Source organism: Erinaceus europaeus, chromosome 16, assembly GCF_950295315.1.
Source record: "Erinaceus europaeus chromosome 16, mEriEur2.1, whole genome shotgun sequence".
NCBI lineage: Eukaryota > Metazoa > Chordata > Mammalia > Eulipotyphla > Erinaceidae > Erinaceus > Erinaceus europaeus.
In genome coordinates, this window is record NC_080177.1 from 11,779,090 (window position 1) to 11,798,293 (window position 19,204).

The following is a 19,204-nucleotide window of genomic DNA, read 5'->3' on the forward strand; positions in this document are numbered from 1 at the left end:
TGAAAAGCACTCTCATCCCTCCTAGATTCTCCTCCACCAGTTTGCACCAGCACCTGAGCTCACCCCCCATCACCCCAGACCTTTATTTTGGTCCAAGACACCTAACTCAGTCTAAGTTCTGCTTTGTGTTTCCCTTTAGGTTCTTATTTTTCTTTTTGTTTATTTAATTTACTTATTTTTAAGATTTTATTTATTTATGAGAAAGACAGGAGGAGAAAGAACCAGACATCACTCTGGCACATGTGCTGCCAGGGATCAGACTCAGGACCTCATGCTTGAGAGTCCAAAGCTTTATCACTGCGCCACTTCCCGGACCACTTCGGTTCTTATTTTTCAACTTCTGTCTGTGACTGAGATCATCCCAAATTCATCCTTCTTTTTTTGGCTTATCTCATGTAACATGATTCCTTCAAGCTCATCCAAGATGAGGTGAAGAAGGTTAATTCATCATTTTTAATAGTTGAGTAGTATTAACATTATACTTTCTTTAATTTTTTAATTATCATTATTTATTTATTGGATAGAGATAGCTAGAAATGGAGAGGGAAAGGGGAGATAGAGAGGGAGAGAGTGGTCCAAGAGGTGGCGCAGTGGATAAAGCACTGGACTCTTAAGCTTGAGGTCTTGAGTTCGATCCCTGTCAGCACATGTACCAGAGTGATGGCTGGTTCTTTCTCTCCTCCTATCTTTCTCATGAATAAATAAATAATTAATTAAAAAAGAGGAGGGGTGGAATAACAGAGAGACAGCTACAACACTGCTTCAGCACTTGTAACGCTTTCCCCCTATAGGTGGGGACTGGGGGTTTGAAACGGGATCCTTGTGCATTGTAATGTGTACTTAAGCAGGTGTGCCATCATTCAGCCTGAACATTATACTTTCTTTTTTTATATTTATTTATTCCCTTTTGTTGCCCTTGTTGTTTTATTGTTTAGTTATTATTGTTGTTATTGATGTCGTTGTTGAATAGGACAGAGAGAAATGGAGAGAGGAGGGTAAGACAGAGAGGGGGAGAGAAAAAAAGATACCTGCAGACCTGCTTCACTGCTTGTGAAGCGACTCCCCTGCAGATGGGGAGCTGGGGGCTCGAACTGGGATCCCTATGCTGGTTCTTGTGCTTTGTGCCACGTGCGCTTAATCCGCTGCACTACTGCCCGACTCCCACATTATACTTTCTTAATTAAACTTTTCCCAGTTTTAGCCTTCCTCTAGTCTTTTATTTATTTTTCATTTTTCTTATTTTCCCCCTCTAGTCTTTTATATTTAATTGTCTTGTATTTCAAATGGCACATATATATATTTAAATATTTAAAAATTTATTTCCTTTAGTTGCATTATTATATTTATTATTGTTGTTGTTACTAATGTCGTTGTTGGATAGGACAGAGAGAAATGAAGAGAGGAGGGGAAGACAGAGAAGGGGAGAGAAAGATAGACACCTGCAGACCTGCTTCACTGCCTGTGAAGCGACTCCCCTGAAGGTGGGAAGGTAAGTTAGAGAGGGATAAAGATACCTGCAGCCCTACTTCACCACTTGTGAAGCTTTCCCCCTGCAGGTAGGTACTGGGGTTTTGAACCTGGACCCTTGCAGATTACTATGTGCATGTGCACTCTACCACACGCACCACTGCCTACCCCCCCCACAAAGTGGACCTTAATAACTCTGAATTATTTTCTTAGGTTGCCAATATCAAAATTATTATAATTTCAACTCAATACTTACTTTCTTTTTTAGTTTATGTATTATTATTATTATTTTTTACCAGAACACTGCTCAGATCTAGCTTATGTTAAAGCTAGGGATTGAACCTGGGACCTCAGAACCTCCGGCATGAAAGTCTTCTTTGCATTGTTAAATACTTTTTTGAGTACCATTAGAATGCAAGATAATGATCTTAAGCAGAAAGCGAAGAAACACATAGAAAGTAGCTGAAAAGCCAGCATGCATGATCTTAGAAACTTAGGACAGAGCAAAACACAGATAGATTTTTAAGATAATATACCATTTGCCCGGTTTGAGCCCCCGGCTCCCCACCTGCAGGGGGTTCGCTTTGCAAGCGGTGAAGCAGGTATGCAGGTGTCTATCTTTCTCTCCTCCTCTCTTTCTTCCCCTCCTCCATTTCTCTCTGTCCTATCTAACAACAGCAACAGCTATAACAACAAAACCAATAAGACTAACAACCACAACAAGGGCAACAAAATGGGAAAAATAGCTTCCAGGAGCAGTGGATTCATAGTGCAGGCACGGAGCCCCAACGATAACCCTGGAGGCAAAAAAAAAAAGTTTTATGATAACCCCAAAATTCAACAGTAATGAAATGGTTATGTAAGTTAAGCATAGGGATCCAATCTAATGATTCTCCAGTGCTTAGCCCATAGAAAGTATTTAAATTTTATTAAAGGGCAGCTGGAAATTATCAGAAGTTAAAATAGAACTAAACAAATAAATAAGAGGACCTGACATAGCATAGTGGTTATGCAAAAGGCTTTCATGCCTGAGGCTTCAAGGTCTCAGTTTCAATCCCTGGTTATCACCATGAGCCAGAGCTGAGCAGAGTGAAGTTCTGGTTGGGGATGCCTATGAAAATATATATATTTATTTTTAATTTAAGAAAGTGGGGACTGGTGGAGCTTAAGGAACTGAAAAACAGATCTCTCTTTCTCTCTGGTTGCTGGGTTAGAGTGTTCCACAGGAATGAATGTTCTATGTCCTTGCAACTTAAAAAAAAAAAAAAATATATATATGATTGGATAGAGACAGAAAGAAATTGAGAGGAGTTGGGGAAATAGGGAGAGAGAAAGAGAGATACCTGCATTTCTGCTTCACCACTCATGAAGCTTCCCCTTGCAGGTGGGGACCATGGTCTTGAACCTGGGTCCTTGTGCACTGTAATGTGCGCGCTTAACCAGGTGCACCATCGCCTGGGCCCAGTGTTCTCTCTACCCCTCTCCATCTCCCGTTCCCATTCAATTTCTCTGTCTCTATCCAAAATACATAAATAAATACATTTTAAATTAAGCGTCACAACGAATAGCATGCCATTGTACTAAAACACTACACAGTGCATATGACACCGGGCTAAGGGGTGGGGGGATCACTCGCGCCAAATACACGCATGGCATCCAGAGCAAGCCCGTGGTGCGACACTGAGTCGTCAGAAGCGGCCGGGGAGATGGCAGGGCCCTGCTGCACTCTGGTCCTCCCCGCCCCCTGGTGCAGGAGAAGCGACAGGCGGGGCGTCATGAGCTCCGCGTTTACGGGTTCAGGAGGTTGACCCGGGGAAACCGGACTGGACTAGGTGCAGTCAGCCCCGCAGCAGCCGCCTTCCCGTTTCCGCTGTCCGTTTCCAGGCCCTTCGCCGCCGTCGCTGGGCTCCTTCGAGCGGCGCTGGCACCCGCGCTCGCTCTTCTCCCCAGCCGCGCGCGCTGGAGCCGAGAGACGCGGGCGGCCTGCGACCGGCAGGAGCTCAGCGACTCGGGGAGCGGCGACGGCGGCGAAGCCAGAACCATAGACACCGGAAGTGAGGCCAGAGCGGCTCCTGGAGGGCAGGGGCGCCTCGCGCTCCCGGCCCGGGACGGCCAGGCGGCACCCGGGCGGGCGGAATGGCCGTGGTGTTGGCGCTCAGGGTGTTCACCGGGCTGGCGGCCGCGGCGTTGGCGGCCGTGCTCTTGGAGCACTACGGCCTGGCCGGCTCGCCCTCGCCCGCGCCGCTGCCCCAGCCCCGCGCCCGGCGCAGCCCGCAACCCGCCCCGGGCCCCGATGGCAGCAACATCTTCTGGGGTCTGCAGGTGACGCCGCGGCGGGCGCCCGGGGGCTCGGGGGAGGGGGGTGCAGCGAGGCTCGGCCTCATCCAAACCCGCACCTGCAGGTGGGGGTGGGGGGCTTGGTCTTTGCCGGGGTTGTGGGTGCATTGACGCTACGCCTTTTGCCTTTTTCTTTAAGTGCTACCTCTCCCTGACTCACATCTCTCCGTTTAACACCTGCTTTCGGCAGATTTCCGACATTCACCTGAGCAGGTTTCACGATCCAGGCAGAGCTGTAGACTTAGAGAAGTTCTGTTCTCAAACTGTTGACATCATTCAACCTGCTCTCGTCCTAGCAACAGGTAGGGAGGATGGCCGTGCCTTCGTGTTGTTCTCTTCTGGATGCTAGACCACTAGCCGAGGCTGCAGCCTTTTCACTGTGGGGACATTGGGAACACTGTAGCCACAGCTCTACGGGAGTCCTCTTCCTGAGGCATAGATGGAATTGTAGAATTCTTTGCTTGTGAATAGCTGAGTCAAGATTCCAGATAAATGACTAACTTGCCTTAGAAAGATTTTTTTCTTTTTCTCCAGAGCGGTAGAAGGAAGACTCCGATTTTCATGCTATTTGCTGTTAGTTCTACTTGTCTCTTTTGTCGTTGTTGCAGCTTTGCATTTGAGAGAACTAGGGAAACTTCTTGAATCACAAAGTTAAAATCACCCTCCTCTTCTCCCCTATTTACTTTACAGTAATAGTTGGTCTTATGTTGTCAGTTGTTTGAGGCATCAAGTGATTTATTTTATCGTCGTCGTCTTTATCTCATCTCTTGGTACTTATGTGACTTTAAATTCTGATTTGCTCTCAAACTGTGTTGGGAGGGGAAGCAGTTAATGGTGGTGGTGGTGGTGGTGGTGATGATGATGATGATGATGATGGTGGTTCAACTCCCACACACCTTAGTGAAACACTTCTGCTGTGATGGAACATAGACCTCATTTTTTGCAAGGTCTCATTTTCAAATGTGTGTCTAGTTTCCTAGAAATTTTTATATTTTGCTTTCTTGCTGTAAAGATAATACTTAGTCATATCACATATTCTGATTTGACATTTGAATAATATGGTCATTATAGATGGTAGGTACCTGCCCTGGGCTTCTTACAGGTTTTATTTTACTAGAGTCTCATGATACATTTTGTAATAATATATTTCTTTCTTTCTTTCTTTCTTTCTTTCTTTCTTTCTTCACAACTCATTCCTAAAAGCATTGGAAATTAAATAAACACTTGTTAACCCATAAGAAGCAAGCCTTGCTAAGAAAATCTTATTTTATTTGACTTGCTTTAAACATAGGTTGACTGATACATTGATTGTAACTATACATGTTGAGCTCATGAGATAGTGTTCTTAGGTGTGCATTAAAAAAATTGAACTCCCTGATATTTGTTTTGCACGGTGATTCATTTCTTATGTAAATCTACAGGAGACCTGACTGATGCCAAAACAGAGGAGCATTTGGGGTCCATGCAGCAAGAGGAAGAATGGCAAACTTACCAGGATATTCTGAAGAAGACTAGAGTCATGGAGAAAACCAAGTGGCTTGATATCAAAGGAAATCATGGTAAGAGCAAGGACTGTGCTTTAATTAAGATGAATCCCCAGTCTCCTTCAGGACCTTAGATTCTTCAGTCCACATTGTAAAATTATAAAGTGGTACATAATACCATTGATTTGGAAATATTGAAGGCCACAACTCTGAGGTCTAGATAGGTGATTTTAAAACTTCAAGTGTCATTGTTAGCTTTGAAGGGAAAAGTTGGTAAGAATTCTTCATCTTTATTTGGAAGAAGAGCCTCTAGAAAAGCCCAGGCAAGTGGGTATTTGCTTGTTTTATATGTGGTGCTGGGTATCGACTCACACTTGCAAGGCATGCTCTTATATTGAGTTACCTCCCAGTCTTTTAGATGGATGGATATATGCCAAACCTACAAGTCTATATGTTCTATGATTTCATTTATATGATATTAAAGAAAAGACAAAATTGTGGACAGGTGAAAGCCAGTGGTTGATGGGGCTTGGGGATAGGAGGAAAGGTTGACAACACAAAAGCTATAGGAGAGAAGTTTGGGGAGTAATAAGACTTGTGTATCTTGATTGTGATGGAAATGACTTTGTTAAATAGAACTGTATGTCCAAAAGAATGAACTTTACGGGGCCGGGTGGTAGCGAAGCGGTTTAAGTGTACATCGTGTGAAGCACAAGGACTGGCATAAGGATACCGGTTCGAGCCCCCCACCCCCCAGCTCCCCATCTGCAGAGGGGTTGCTTCACAGGTGGTGAAGCAGGTCTGCAGGTGTCTATCTTTCTCTCTCCGTCTTCCCCTCCTCTCTCGATTTCTCTCTGTCCTATCCAACAACAACGACAGCAATAACAACAACGATAGACAACATGGGTGACAAAAGGGAAAAAATGGCCTCCAGGAGCAAAGGATTCGTAGTGCAGGTACTGAGCCCCAGCAATAACCCTGGAGGCAAAAAAAAAATAATGAACTTTACTCCTTACATAAGCATAAAATTACATGGCAATTAATTCCCATATGCATGGGGAGAGAAATGATGGATAATCTGTTTCTGTTTTTGAGAGTATTATTTTTGTGTTACTGAAGAAATGAACTCTTCTTCATGGAGATGGGGTCCTGATGGCAGATTTCTTTGTTTTATAAGGTTAGCTTTCTTCTTAGCTAAGTACTTAATTTTTCTCCTTTATTTGATCATTCTTTGCTAATGAGTGAAAAAAAAAAATATATATGATTTTTTTTCCTTTTGCCACTAGGGTTATTGCTGGGTTCTGTGTTGTAGGATAGATCCACTCCTCTTGGTATCCATTTTCCCCTTTTTTATTCTTTCTGATAGAGAGAGGAGGACACCTGTAGCACTGATCTACCATTTGTGAAGCTTTCCTCCTGCAAGTGGGGATCAGAGGCTTGAATCTGGGTCCTTGTGTATGGTAGTGTATGCACTCTATCTGGTACCCTACTGCCCTGCTCTGAGTTTTTATATATATATATTTAATATTTTACTTATTTATTTTCTTTTTTGTTGCCCTTGTTTTTATCATTGTTGTGGTTATTATTGTTGTTGTTGTTATTGATGTTGTTGTTGCCGGATAGGACAGAGAGAAATGGAGAAAGGAGGGGAAGACGGGGGAGAGAAGGATACATACCTGCAGACCTGCTTCAACGCCTCTGTGTGTGTGTGTGTGTGTGTGTGTGCGTGTGTGTATTTCCTTTTTCAGATAATTTTATTGGCAGTGAATAACGGTTTACAATATAGTTGTTGACACATGGGTATAATTTTTTATCCCTTCATGACAGGTGGCTGCAAAGCATTCTCACCCTCAATTTAGGTCTTTTTTCCCACCATCCTGCACTGGGGTCCTCTCCACTCCTCCCATCCTTTCCTCCTTCAGAGACCTTAGCTTTTGTGTAATATACCCTGCCCAGTCCAAGTTTCACTCTTGAGTTTTCCCTTTCTTGTTTCTTAAGTTTTTAAAATTTTTATCTATAAAATGGAAACACTGACAAAACCATAGGATAGGAGGGGTACAATTCCACACAATTCCCACAACCAGAACTCCATATCCCATCCCCTGATAGCTTTCCTATTTTTAAAAATATTTTATTTATTTATTAATAAGAAAGATAGGAGGAGAGAGAGAACCAGAAATCACTCTGGTACATGTACTGCTGGGGATTGAACTCGGGACCTCGTGCTTGAGAGTCCCATGCTTTATCCACTGTGCCACCTCCTGGACCACGCTTTCCTATTCTTTAACCCTCTGGGAGTATGGACCCAGTATCATTATGGAGTGCAGAAGGTGGAAGGTCTGGCTTCTGTAATTGCTTCCCCGCTGAACGTGGGCATTGACAGGTCGATCCATACTCCCAGCCTGTCTCTCTCTTTCCCTAGTGGGAAAAGAGCTCTGGGGAAGCAGGTCCCCAGGACACATTGGTGGGATTGTCTGCCCAGGGAAGTCTGGTTGTCATCATGGTGTTTCTTAATTTCTACCTATAAGTGAGACCATCTGGTATCTGCCTTTCTCCTTTTGGCTTATTTTACTTAACATGAGTCCTTAAAGTTCCATCCAAGATGAAGCAAAGATGATACTATCATTTTTACAACTGAGTAGTATTCCATTGTGAAGTGATATATTATGCTAATATATCATAATAATGATATATTATGAGTTATTTCAAGTAATAACTATCAAACTGGGTCTTGTGACTAAATGATTTGAATAGCCCTGTAGAGATCACACTAATCTGACTGGTGTAGGCATAAATGCTTATGGTATGTGTATATGTGTATAATAGTGTGAGACCTGGTGCTGGGACACTTGGCAGAGTGCACATGCTGAACCAGTTCCCACCTGCAATGTGGGTAAGACTTCATGAGTGGTCAAGCAATGCTGCAAGTCTCTCTCTCCCCCTTTCTGTCTCCTTCTTCTCAGTTTTCAGTCTCTCTGTCTCTATCCAAAACAAACAAACAAACAAACAATATTAAAATAGTTTTTAAGGAAGTAGGGAAAGCTAATCTTTTTTTTTTTTAAAGATTTTATTTATTTATTAATGAGAAAGATAGGAGGAGAGAGAGAAAGAACCAGATATCACTCTGGGACATCTGTTGCCAGGGATTGAACTCAGGACCTCATACTGGAGAGTCCAGTGCTTTATCCACTGCTCCACCTCCCGTACCATGAGAAAGCTCATCTTTACTAAGCTATAACTATAGAAGAAATATTCTCTTACCAAGAGAACTATGAACTGTCAATATTTATTTTGGCCTAAATTGGACATACAGCTTACTCTGTGAGGCTGTTAGAAATGTACTGAGGAGTCGGGCGGTAGCGCAGTGGCTTAAGCGCATGTGGTGCAAAGCGCAAGGACTGGCATAAAGTTCGAGCCCCTGGCTCCCCACCTGCAGGGGAGTTGCTTCAAAGGCGGTGAAGCAGGTCTGCAGGTGTCTATCTTTCTCTCCTCCTCTCTGTCTTCCCCTCCTCTCTCCATTTCTCTCTGTCCTATCCAACAACAACAACATCAATAACAACAACAGTAATAACTACAACAATAAAACAACAAGGGCAACAAAAGGGAATAAATAAATACTTTAAAAAAAGGTTTAAAAAAAAAAGAAAGAAATGTAGCGTACCGAGAGTCGGGTGGTAGCGCAGCGGGTTAAGTGCAGGTGGCGCAAAGCACAAGGACCGGAGTAAGAATCCTGGTTCCATCCCCCGGCTCCCCACCTGCCTGAGAGTCGCTTCTCCCCCTGTCTTCCCCTCCTCTCTCCATTTCTCTCTGTCCTATCCTACAACAACGACATCAATAACAACAATAACTACAACAATAAGACAGCAAGGGCAACAAAAAGGGAATAAATAATATTTTTTTTAAAAGTTAATAAAAATACCAAACAGTTTGCTAGCTTGAAAAAAATGTAGTATACCTCTGGAAGTCAACACTGGTAATCAAACTATAGCTATTGCAACCAGGCAAAGTCTATGAAGTCATTGCATTTCAAATGCTTTATGATATCCTAAGCTTTCCTTAATCCTTACCATTGTATAACTCCCCCTCCTTTTTTTTTTTTTTAAAGTTTTTATTTATTAATACAAGATAGGGAGAAAAGGAGAACTAGAGCATCACTCTAGCATATGGAATGCCGGGAATTGAACTGGGTAACTCAGGCTCCCAAGTCCAACGCTTTACCCACTGTACCAACTTCCATTCTCCACTGAATATATCTTTAAGATTTAACAAGAGGGAGGTCGGGCAGTAGCGCAGCGGATTAAACACTGGTGGCACAAAGCACAAGGATTGGCGTAAGGCTCCCAGTTCCAGCTCTCTGGCTCCCCACCTGCAGGGCAGTCGCTTCACAGGTGGTGAAGCAGGTCTGCAGGTGTCTTTCTCTCCCCCTCTCTGTGTTCCCCTCCTCTCTCCAGTTCTCTCTGTCCTACCCAACAACAATGACATCAATAACAACAATAACTAGAACAACAATAAAAAAAAAAGCAAACCAAGGGCAACAAAAGGGAAAATAAATAATAATAAAAAAGATTTAACAAGAGAGGGGCTTGTGTTAATTAAAGTGTTATCAAGTGACCTTCCACTTAGCAGTTCTTGGTATGGATCAAAATGTAGTCCCTGTAGGCTTCTAGAAGCTCATAATTCTGATAACACTGTAATCTTTTAACTTCAAGTTGATTTACTCTGAGTAGCACACAATGCAAAGTATTTATTGTTCTGTAGTATACTGTGTGCCTTAAATAAATTTCCAGATAATGAGAATTGTATTACACCATCACATTTTAAGAATGATCTATTTAATTAATTTGCATTATAACATTTAAAGTATTATGATTTACTTTTTTTCTTTTTTTAAAGATTTTATTTATTTATTAATAAAAAAGATAGGAGGAGAGAGAAAGAGCCAGACATCACTCTGGTACATATGCTGCCAGGGATTAAATTCATGCTTGAAGAATCTAATGCTTTACCCATTGCGCTACCTCCTGGACCACTTAAAGTATTATTATTATAGAACCCGGGAGATGTCTCTGTGGGTAGCGAACAAGACTGGCATGCGTAAAATTTGGCTCTGATCCTCCTGTGCCATTTATGCCAGAATGATCTTTCGGTTTCTCTTTCTCATGTGAGTAAGTAGGAGGGGGCGGAAAGGGAAAGATGGCTTGGTGGTGGGTGAGATATATTAACACCTATCTTGGGTAGATATGAAAATACACTCTTCTGATAATAGTTCCTGTTTGTCAGCATTTCTTCAATAAAGTGGTTTTAAAAAAAATCTTAAAAAAGGTCAAAACAGGACAAGGGAGGTGGCTCAGTTGGAGAACACCTACCTTGCATGCAGGAAGCCCTGTTTTTTTTTTTTTTTAATTATCTTTATTTATTGGATAGAGACAGCCAGAAATCAAGAGGGAAGGGGGTGATAGAAAGGGAGAGAGACAGAGAGACACCTGAAGCCTTGCCTCACCACTCATGAAGCATTCCCCCTGCAGGTGGGAACCGGAGGCTCGAACCTGGGTCCTTGCGCATTGTAATAATAGGTGCGCTCAACTAGGTACGCCACCACCAGGCCCCAGAAGCCCTGTTTTTGATCCCCAGTACCACATGAGAGCAACAAATATAACTCTTTGAATGGTGTCTATATTTCCTCACTCCCTTTTGTAAAAATTAAGAAATAACAAAATGTAAAGTGTTGTTGAAAGAATTATCATTTTTCTGTAGTCATTAGCATGTTTGCATTTTCCTCTTTAATACTCAGGACCTTTGTACTTTTCTTTTTAATTAGATACATTCAACGTTCCCAGTTTGGACAGTGTGGAGAATTATTACAGGTACTGTAATGAACAGATCACACTGTAGGTTCTGGGTTATACAGGGGGGTATAGTTAGTTCAGTGAATGAGTGACAACACTATTAACAAAATAATTTTTTTATTGGGGGATTAATATTTTACAGTCAACAGTAAATACAATAGTTTGTACATGTATAACATTTCTCAGTTTTCCGAATAACATTTCTCAGTTTTCCACATAGCAATACAGCCCCCACTAGGTCCTCTGTCATCCTGTTCCAGGACTTGAACTCTACCCCTCCAACCTCCCCAGAGTCTTACTTTGGTGCAATACACCAACTCCAGTCCAAGTTCTGCTTAGTGTTTTCTCTTCTGATCTTGTTTTTTCAATGTCTGCCTATGAGTAAGGTCATCCCATATTTATCCTTTTGTTTCTGACTTATTTCACTTATTTAACATGATTTCTTCAAGCTCTATCCAGGATGGGCTGAGAACGGTGAAATCACCATTTTTAATACCTGAGTAGTATTCTAAATTAAAATGAGTGTTTAAAAATAAACAAAAATTTCACTATTTGCTAAGTGCCATTTCACTGTATCTTTTTTTTTTAAGTATTTATTTTTTTCCTTTTGTTGCCCTTGTTGTTTTATTGCTGTAGTTATTATTGATTTCATTGTTGTTGGATAGAACAGAGAGGAATGTAAAGAGGAAGGGAAGATAGAGAAGAGGAGAGAAAGACAGACACCTGCAGACCTGTTTCACCACTTATAAAGCGACTCCCCTGCAGGTGGGGAGCCTGGGGCTTGAACCTGGATCCTTATGCTGGTCCATGCACTTTGCGCTACTGTCCGACTCCCCTGTATCTTTTTAAAAATTGGATCAGTGGTTTACAGTCAATAATGAAATATAGTAACAAAATACAGTAGTGTGTAGAAAAAACAGATTTATAATATTTATTAATGAATACAAGAGAGCAAGGATCCATAGAATCAGTCCAGCACATGGTGATGTCAGAGGTTGAACTCAGGACCTCATGTTTAAGAGTCCAACACTTTAACCACTGTGCCACCACCTGGGCAACCCGTTTTACTGTATTTTGATTGATATCTTTTTAAATGTTTAGCAAACGGCCTACTTCTCTCCTTTGCTTGGTAATCTTGTACTTGGTTATTAGTGAGTTTGTTTGCCTCAGTCTAGGGCCATATAAAACAAGAGAAGAAAATCTTTAAATTTTCTTTTAATTGATTTTTAGTTTTTTTAAATCATAGATTTATTTTGGTGGGTTTCTGTTTCTGTGCCAGGTCAGGAAATTTCCTTTCCACAGGGAAGCAGACTCTAGTGTGATACTAGAGAAGTAATTTAAACTCATTCTGGTGTTTTTTTTTAATGACTGAACTAAAACTTTACTATCTTGTATTTTTTTATTTTTTTAGGAAATATTCTGCTTTACGTAGGGACGGCTCTTTCCATTACGTTCACAGTACTCCCTTTGGCAACTATTCTTTCATCTGTGTGGATGCCACCCTAAATCCAGGGCCCAAGAGGCCTTTTAATTTCTTTGGAATTTTAGATGAGGTACAGTAAAAGTTTCACTTCCCTTTGTATCTAATGTATTTTTATTTTATTTTATTTTGTTTTGGTATATGTGGCTTACTTAATGTTATCCTGGGTAAAAGTTGAGAAACACATATGGCATTTATAAGATATGCTGGGAGAAATTACCAGCATTTAAAAAAAATTTTTTTTGCCTCCAGGGTTATCACTGGGGCTTGGTACCTGCACTACAAATCCACTGCTCCTGGAGGCTATTTTTTCCCCTTTTGTTGCTCTTGTTTATTGTTGCTGTTGTTCTTATTATTGTTGTTATACCTGTTCAATAGGACAGAGAGAAATTGAAAGAGGAGGGGAAGACAGAGAGGGGTAGAGAAAGATAGACATCTGCAGACCTGCTTCACTGCCCATGAAGCGACCTCCCTGCAGGTAGGTGGGTGGGGTCCTCAAACGCTGCTCCTTGAGCTTCCCGCCATATGCTCTTAACCCGTTCTGCCACTGCCCGACACCCAGTTACCAGCATTTTTATTACTATCCCTGCTCTTATCCCAAAATCTGATAAAGGAGTACCTCACATTTTTTGTTTATTCAATAAACATTTATTATATATGTATTGCACTAAGTGCAGGATATACAGCTTTGCATAGTATATGTTATATTTCTAAATCCATATAGTTGCATTTCTAAATGGTTTAAAATATTTTGGGAGCCGGGCGATGGCGCAGTGGGTTAAGTGCACATGGTGCAAAGCTCAAGGACCTGTGTAAGGATCCAGGTTCGAGTCCCTGGCTCCCACCAGCAGGGAAGTCGCTTTACAGGCGGTGAAGCAGGTCTGCAGGTGTCTATCTTTCTCTTCTCTCTGTCTTCTCCTACTCTCTCCATTTCTCTCTGTCCTATCATGTTCTATCAACAATGACAGCAACAACAACAATAATAACTACAACAATAAAAAAACAAAACAAGGGCAACAAAAGGGAAAATAAATAAATATAAAAAATTAAAAAAATATTTTAAGAGAAGGGCAACTATTTTCTTAGGAAGTATAGTTCATAACGTGAGTGAAAACTGTAGCTAGATTTAAACTGCCTGGAAAAGTTACATCTGAGAACCTCTCATTTTGTGGTAGAACAAATGTTGGCCCATTAAATGTTTACTGAGCAACTGCCCATTAAACACATGCTCAGTGTAAGATGGCAAAGGTGGTAAGATCAAGTCTTGGACCTCAAAGAGTATTTAGCAGAGAAAATGGAGACCAGTACAGAGATAATTAGGATAGAGGGTAGAATTTGCTAAGAATTTAGCTAGGAAAGGTAATTAGTGTGATGGATTTACAAGTGGTGAAGCAGTGTTGCAGGTCCATATCTCTCTCTCTTTTCTCTCTCTCTCTCTCTTCCCCACTTCCCTCTCAATTTCTGGCTGTCTATCCTATAAATAATAAAGATAATAAAAAATTTAAAAAAGAATCAGTGTGATGTGAGAGTTCAGAGGAGCTCACGATAAACAAGAATACTGTCAAATGCATTGTGCTAAGCATTTTATTTAATGAAAAAATATAGTTTCCTATCTTTTAAATGTTTCTAGACAGAATTGACTAACACTATTTTAACACCTATTCCTTAGAATAGTGTTAAGCTATGATTCAAGGATCATCTGCATGAAAATCAGCTGGATTCGCAAAATGCAGATTCCAAGGTTTTACTTGAGACTTACCAAGTTAGAAACCCTGCAGGTAGGGACCAGGAATTTCTTGTTACAAGCATTTTACAGACTAATCTATAAGTATGTACCTACAAGTTATTTTAGAAGTCAACTTTAGCAGGGATAGTTAGCATAAAATAAAATATGTTGAGTTTAAATCTCACCACAACCAAGAAAGAATATTTCTTTTTTTATATATTTATTTATTTTCCCTTTTGTTGCCCTTGTTTTTTATTGTTGTAGTTATTTTTGTTGTTATTGATGTTGTCATTGTTAGATAGGACAGAGAAAAATGGAGAGAGAAAAGACAGAGGGGGAGAGAAAGACAGACACCTACAGACCTGCTTCACTGCCTGTGAAGCGACTCCCCTGTAGGTGGGGAGCCGGGGGGCTCAAACTGGGATCCTTACACCAGTCCTTGTGCTTTGCACTACATGCACTTAACCCTCTGTGTTACCGCCTGACTCCCAAGACAGTATATTTCTATCACCCCTAGGATGTTCTCTTGGACAGTCATTTCACTTCCAGTGACGGGTTTAGTTTTCTTTGAATTGTTTTAAATATTTATTAATTTAATTTAATTATTAATGAGAAAGATAGGTGGAGAGAGAGAAAGAACCAGACATCACTCTGGTACATGTGCTGCTGGGCATCAAATTTAGGACCTCATGCTTGAGAGTCCAGTGTTTTATCCACTGCACCACCTCCCAGAGCACTGTTTTAAAGATTTATTTAGTAAAACCTTTTAATTACTTCTTTAAAAAATATTTTATTTATTTATTAATGAGAGGGATAGAAGAGAGAGAAAGAACCAAACATCACTCTAGTTCATGTGCTGTCGGGGATTGAACTCAGGACCTCATGCCTGAGAGACCAATGTTTTATCCACCTCCCGGACCACTAATTACTTTTTTTTTAAACCAGAGCACCACTTACTCTAGATTATTATGGGGACTGAACCTGGTTCTGTGGAGCTTCAGGCATGAAAGTCTTTTTTCATAACCATTATGCAAAAATGGTTTTATCCCTATCTGATTTATTTATTTATTTATGAGAAAAAAAGAGGGAACCAGAGCACCCCTCTGGAATAGGTGGTGCTAGAAATCGAACTCAGGAACTTGTGCTTGGGAGTCCGGCACTGTATATATTGTACTACCTCCCAGACCACTGATTTGGTTTTCTATTGGTATGGATTAGCTTTGTATGCTATAGACTGGTTTTATTGTTATCACTAAGGCTTTACCATTTGGGGCTGATTTTTTCAGATAGCAAGTCAGAGAGCCAGAGAAACAGACAGTGGGAGAGACAGACAGCTAGCACTGGCTTTCCCCAGTGCCCTGGGTTCTGGGGCTGGAACATGACAATGTAGGTGTCTTCCAGGTGAGCTATCTAGAATTTTGAATAGGTTTTTGATCTAGAATTTTATATAAATGACATTTTTCTCTTCTGTCTAGCTCAATATATTTTATTACAACATTTTACTGGGAACTACTGAAAGTCAGTGATTCTTATTAATAAGTAGTATTCTGTTATCTGGATGTACTATGATTTATTGATAATTTCTAGCTTCTGACTATTATGAGGAAAGCTGTTATGAACATGCAGGTACAAGGCTTTTTGTGGACTTAGGTATTTTTTTTTTTTTTTGCCTCCAGGGTTATTGCTGGGGCTTGGTGCCTACACCATGAATCCACTGCTCCCGGAGGCTATTTCCCCCCCCCTTTTGTTGCCCTTGTTGTTTCACTGTTGTTGTGGTTATTATTGTTGTTATTGATATCGTTGTTGGATAGGACAGAGAGAAATCAAGAGAGGAGGGGAAGACAGAGAGGGGGAGAGAAAGATAGACACCTGCAGACCTGCTTCACTGCCTATGAAGCAACTTCCTGTAGGTGGGGAGCTGGGGGCTCGACCTGGGATCCTTAGACCAGTCCTTGCACTTCGTGCCACGTGCGCTTAATCCGCTGTGCTACTGCCCGACCACCATGTATATGTCTTAGAAATTTAATTTCAGTGTGTTTTTTGCAATGTAATATACAGGGTTAAAAAAAAAATTGTGGTTCAAAGGAAGCTTGTTTCAGCTTTTTCTTTTTTTTTTTAAATACATTATTGGCCAGAGTCAGAGAGAAATTGGTAGGGGAGGGGGAGATAGAGAAGGAGAGAGACAGAGAGACACCTGCAGCCCTGCTTCACCACTTGTGAAGCTTTCCCCCTGAAGGTAGGGAGCAGGGGCCTGAACCTGGATCCTTCACACTGTGATGTGTGTACTTAACCAGGTATGCCACCACTGGGCCTATTTCTCAGCTTTCTTACCTATCAAATGCAGATAAAACCTTCCCTATTTAGCACATTATTATTATTATTTTTGGATCAAATGAGCTAACAGGTTGTCAGAAAAAGTCATGACACATTTTTTGCATAGAAAAATACGTTAGGATTTACCAACTACCCAATATAATATGTGAAAACAGTGTAAAACTTACAGAGAGAGGTCCATATGTCATTAGTAGGATTTAAGCCTTTGGCAGATACACTTATTAATTTAAAATTTTGAGGGAGTTATTTAATTTGTGACATTAGATTTCTTCCTGTGTCTTAATTAAGGATCCACTCCCCTCTTCCCATTTCAGAAACAGATGAATAAACTTATATTACTGGATAAGGAGAGTAGTAGGAGTAACCACAGTATTTGGTTTGGACACTTTACAACATCCACTATCCTCTCTCCACCACCAGGGATTCGCTCCATAATAAGGTGATATAAGCTTCCAAAAGTAGACTGAGTTGTTCTTAATTATCTTGTGCTTCTTTACCTATCTTGCTTTCTCTAAGAGATATTTTTATAGCTTAGCATCACAAACTGTGTGTGCTCATTTAATCCATTTGTTTCCCCTTGGTTAGTTCTGCTACAGCTTATTTCTGTGGGCACCTCCATACACTTGGTGGACTGATGCCTGTTTTGCACACTCGTCACTCTCAGGGCACCTTGGAACTTGAGCTGGGAGACTGGAAGAATAATAGAAGGTAAGCAAGGACTTCCTTACAGAATAAAATTTAGACATGTAAGCTTTGATAAAACAATGGTAGTTTTCTTCCCTTTTTTTTTTTTTTAAAAAAAAAACAACTTTTTATCCTTTTCTTTTTTAAATTTTATTTAATTGATAGAACAGAGATAAATTGAGAGGGAAGGAGGATAGGGAGAGAGAGAGACAGACATCTGCAGACCTGCTACACCACTTGTGAAACTTCCCTCCTGCAGATGGGGACTAGGGCCTTGAACCTGGGTCCTTGAGCATGGTAACATGTTTACTTAACCAGGTGTACCACTGTCTGGCCCCCAATGATAGTTTCTTATTGCTACTATGAGTGATTATAGTGAAGGAAAATGTGTTGTTCCTGTGTGTGTGTGAGTGTGTGTGTGAGAGAGAGAGAGACAGAGAGAGAGAAAGGAAGAGAGAAAGAGAGAGAGGGTGTATGTGTGTGTGTCAGTCACTGGGGTGATTCCAGTGCACCCAGGCTGATTTTTTAAAATTATTTTTTATTTATTTATTTTTTGCCTCCAGGGTTATTGCTGGGGCTCTCAGTGCCTGCACTACAAATCCATTGCTCTGGAGGCTATTTTTTGCCTTTTGTTGCCCTTGTTGTTTATCATTGTTATTGCTGTCGTTGGATAGGACAGAGAGAAATGGAGAGAGGACAGGAAGACAAAGAAGGGGAGAGAAAGATAGACACCTGCAAACCTGCTTCACTGCTTGTGAAGTGACCCCCCCCCCCCCCGCCCCCTGCAGGTGAGGAACCGGGATTCTTAAGCTGGTCCTTGAGCTTCGCACCATGTGCGTTTAACCCGCTGTGCTACTGCCTGGCCCCACTGATTTTTTTAAGATTTATTTATTTATTTATTTATTTATTTATTTATTTATTTATTTATTTATTTATAAGAACAGGGTGGGGAGAGAGATAATTAGACTATCACTCTGGCCTAGTCAATAATGGGAATCAAACTTAGAACCTTATGCTTTCTAGTCCAGAACTTTATTGACTGTGACAACTCCTGGCCCACGTGAGCTTATTATTTTTTTCTTCTTTGTTCTGTATTATCTTTATTTATTTATTGGCTAGAGACAGCCAGAAATTGAGAGGGAAGGGGGTGATAGAGAGGGATAGAAACAGAGACACCTGCAACACTGCTTTACCATTTGCAAAACCTTTTCCGTGCAGGTAGGGGCTGGGGGCTCATAACTGGGTCCTTGTGCATTATAACATGTGCGCTCAACCAGGTGCGCCACCACCTGCCCCTTTTCTCTTTCTTTTTTTGTTTATTTTACCAGAGCACTGCTCAGCTCTGGCTTATGGTGCTGTAGGGGGATTGAACTGGGACTTTGGAGTCTCAGGCATGAAAGTTTCTCTTCATAACCATTATGCTATCTACTCCAGCCATTTCTCATTCTTCTTATTTTAGGTAGAGAAATCGAGACAGAGAGGGAGATCACCACCTACTTTGGGGCTTCTCCTGCTGCCTTAGTGCTCATTTGTGTGTTGGGGTTTGAATGCAGCCTTCACATATGGTAAGGCTTGTGCTCTATTGGGAGAGCTATCTCTTAGCCCTTCCCTGTTTTTTTTTTTAATTTCTTTATTGGAGGATTAATGTTTTACAGTTGACAGTAAATACAATAGTTTATAAATGCATAACATTTCTCATTTTTCCACACAGCGATACAACCCCCACTAGGTCCTCTGCCATCCTGTTCCAGGACCTGAACTCTCCCCCCGACCAACCCCAGAGTCTTTTACTTTGGTGCAAACACCAGCTCCAGTCCAGGTTCTGCTTAGTGTTTTCTCTTCTGAT

At 41.2% G+C, this 19,204-nt stretch overlaps 1 protein-coding gene across 4 annotated transcripts in view; it reads left to right on the plus strand.

Annotated features, from left to right (window-relative positions):
• The first annotated feature begins 3,209 nt into the window (after positions 1-3,209).
• TMEM62 (transmembrane protein 62) overlaps positions 3,210-19,204 on the plus strand; it is a 38,207-nt gene continuing 22,212 nt past the window's right edge. The window contains exons 1-7 of one of the 4 annotated variants that reach the window (XM_007533523.3): positions 3,210-3,789; positions 3,995-4,106; positions 5,226-5,363; positions 11,107-11,152; positions 12,546-12,687; positions 16,989-17,113; positions 17,260-17,382. In XM_007533523.3, coding sequence (XP_007533585.1) covers positions 3,604-3,789; positions 3,995-4,106; positions 5,226-5,363; positions 11,107-11,152; positions 12,546-12,687; positions 16,989-17,113; positions 17,260-17,382 — 872 coding nt within the window. In that variant the 5' untranslated portion in view covers positions 3,210-3,603. Of the gene's footprint in view, positions 3,790-3,994; positions 4,107-5,225; positions 5,364-11,106; positions 11,153-12,545; positions 12,688-16,988; positions 17,114-17,259; positions 17,383-19,204 lie in introns of those variants that run through there. The other 3 variants (XM_060174493.1, XM_060174496.1, XM_060174495.1) reach the window with 3 other exon arrangements.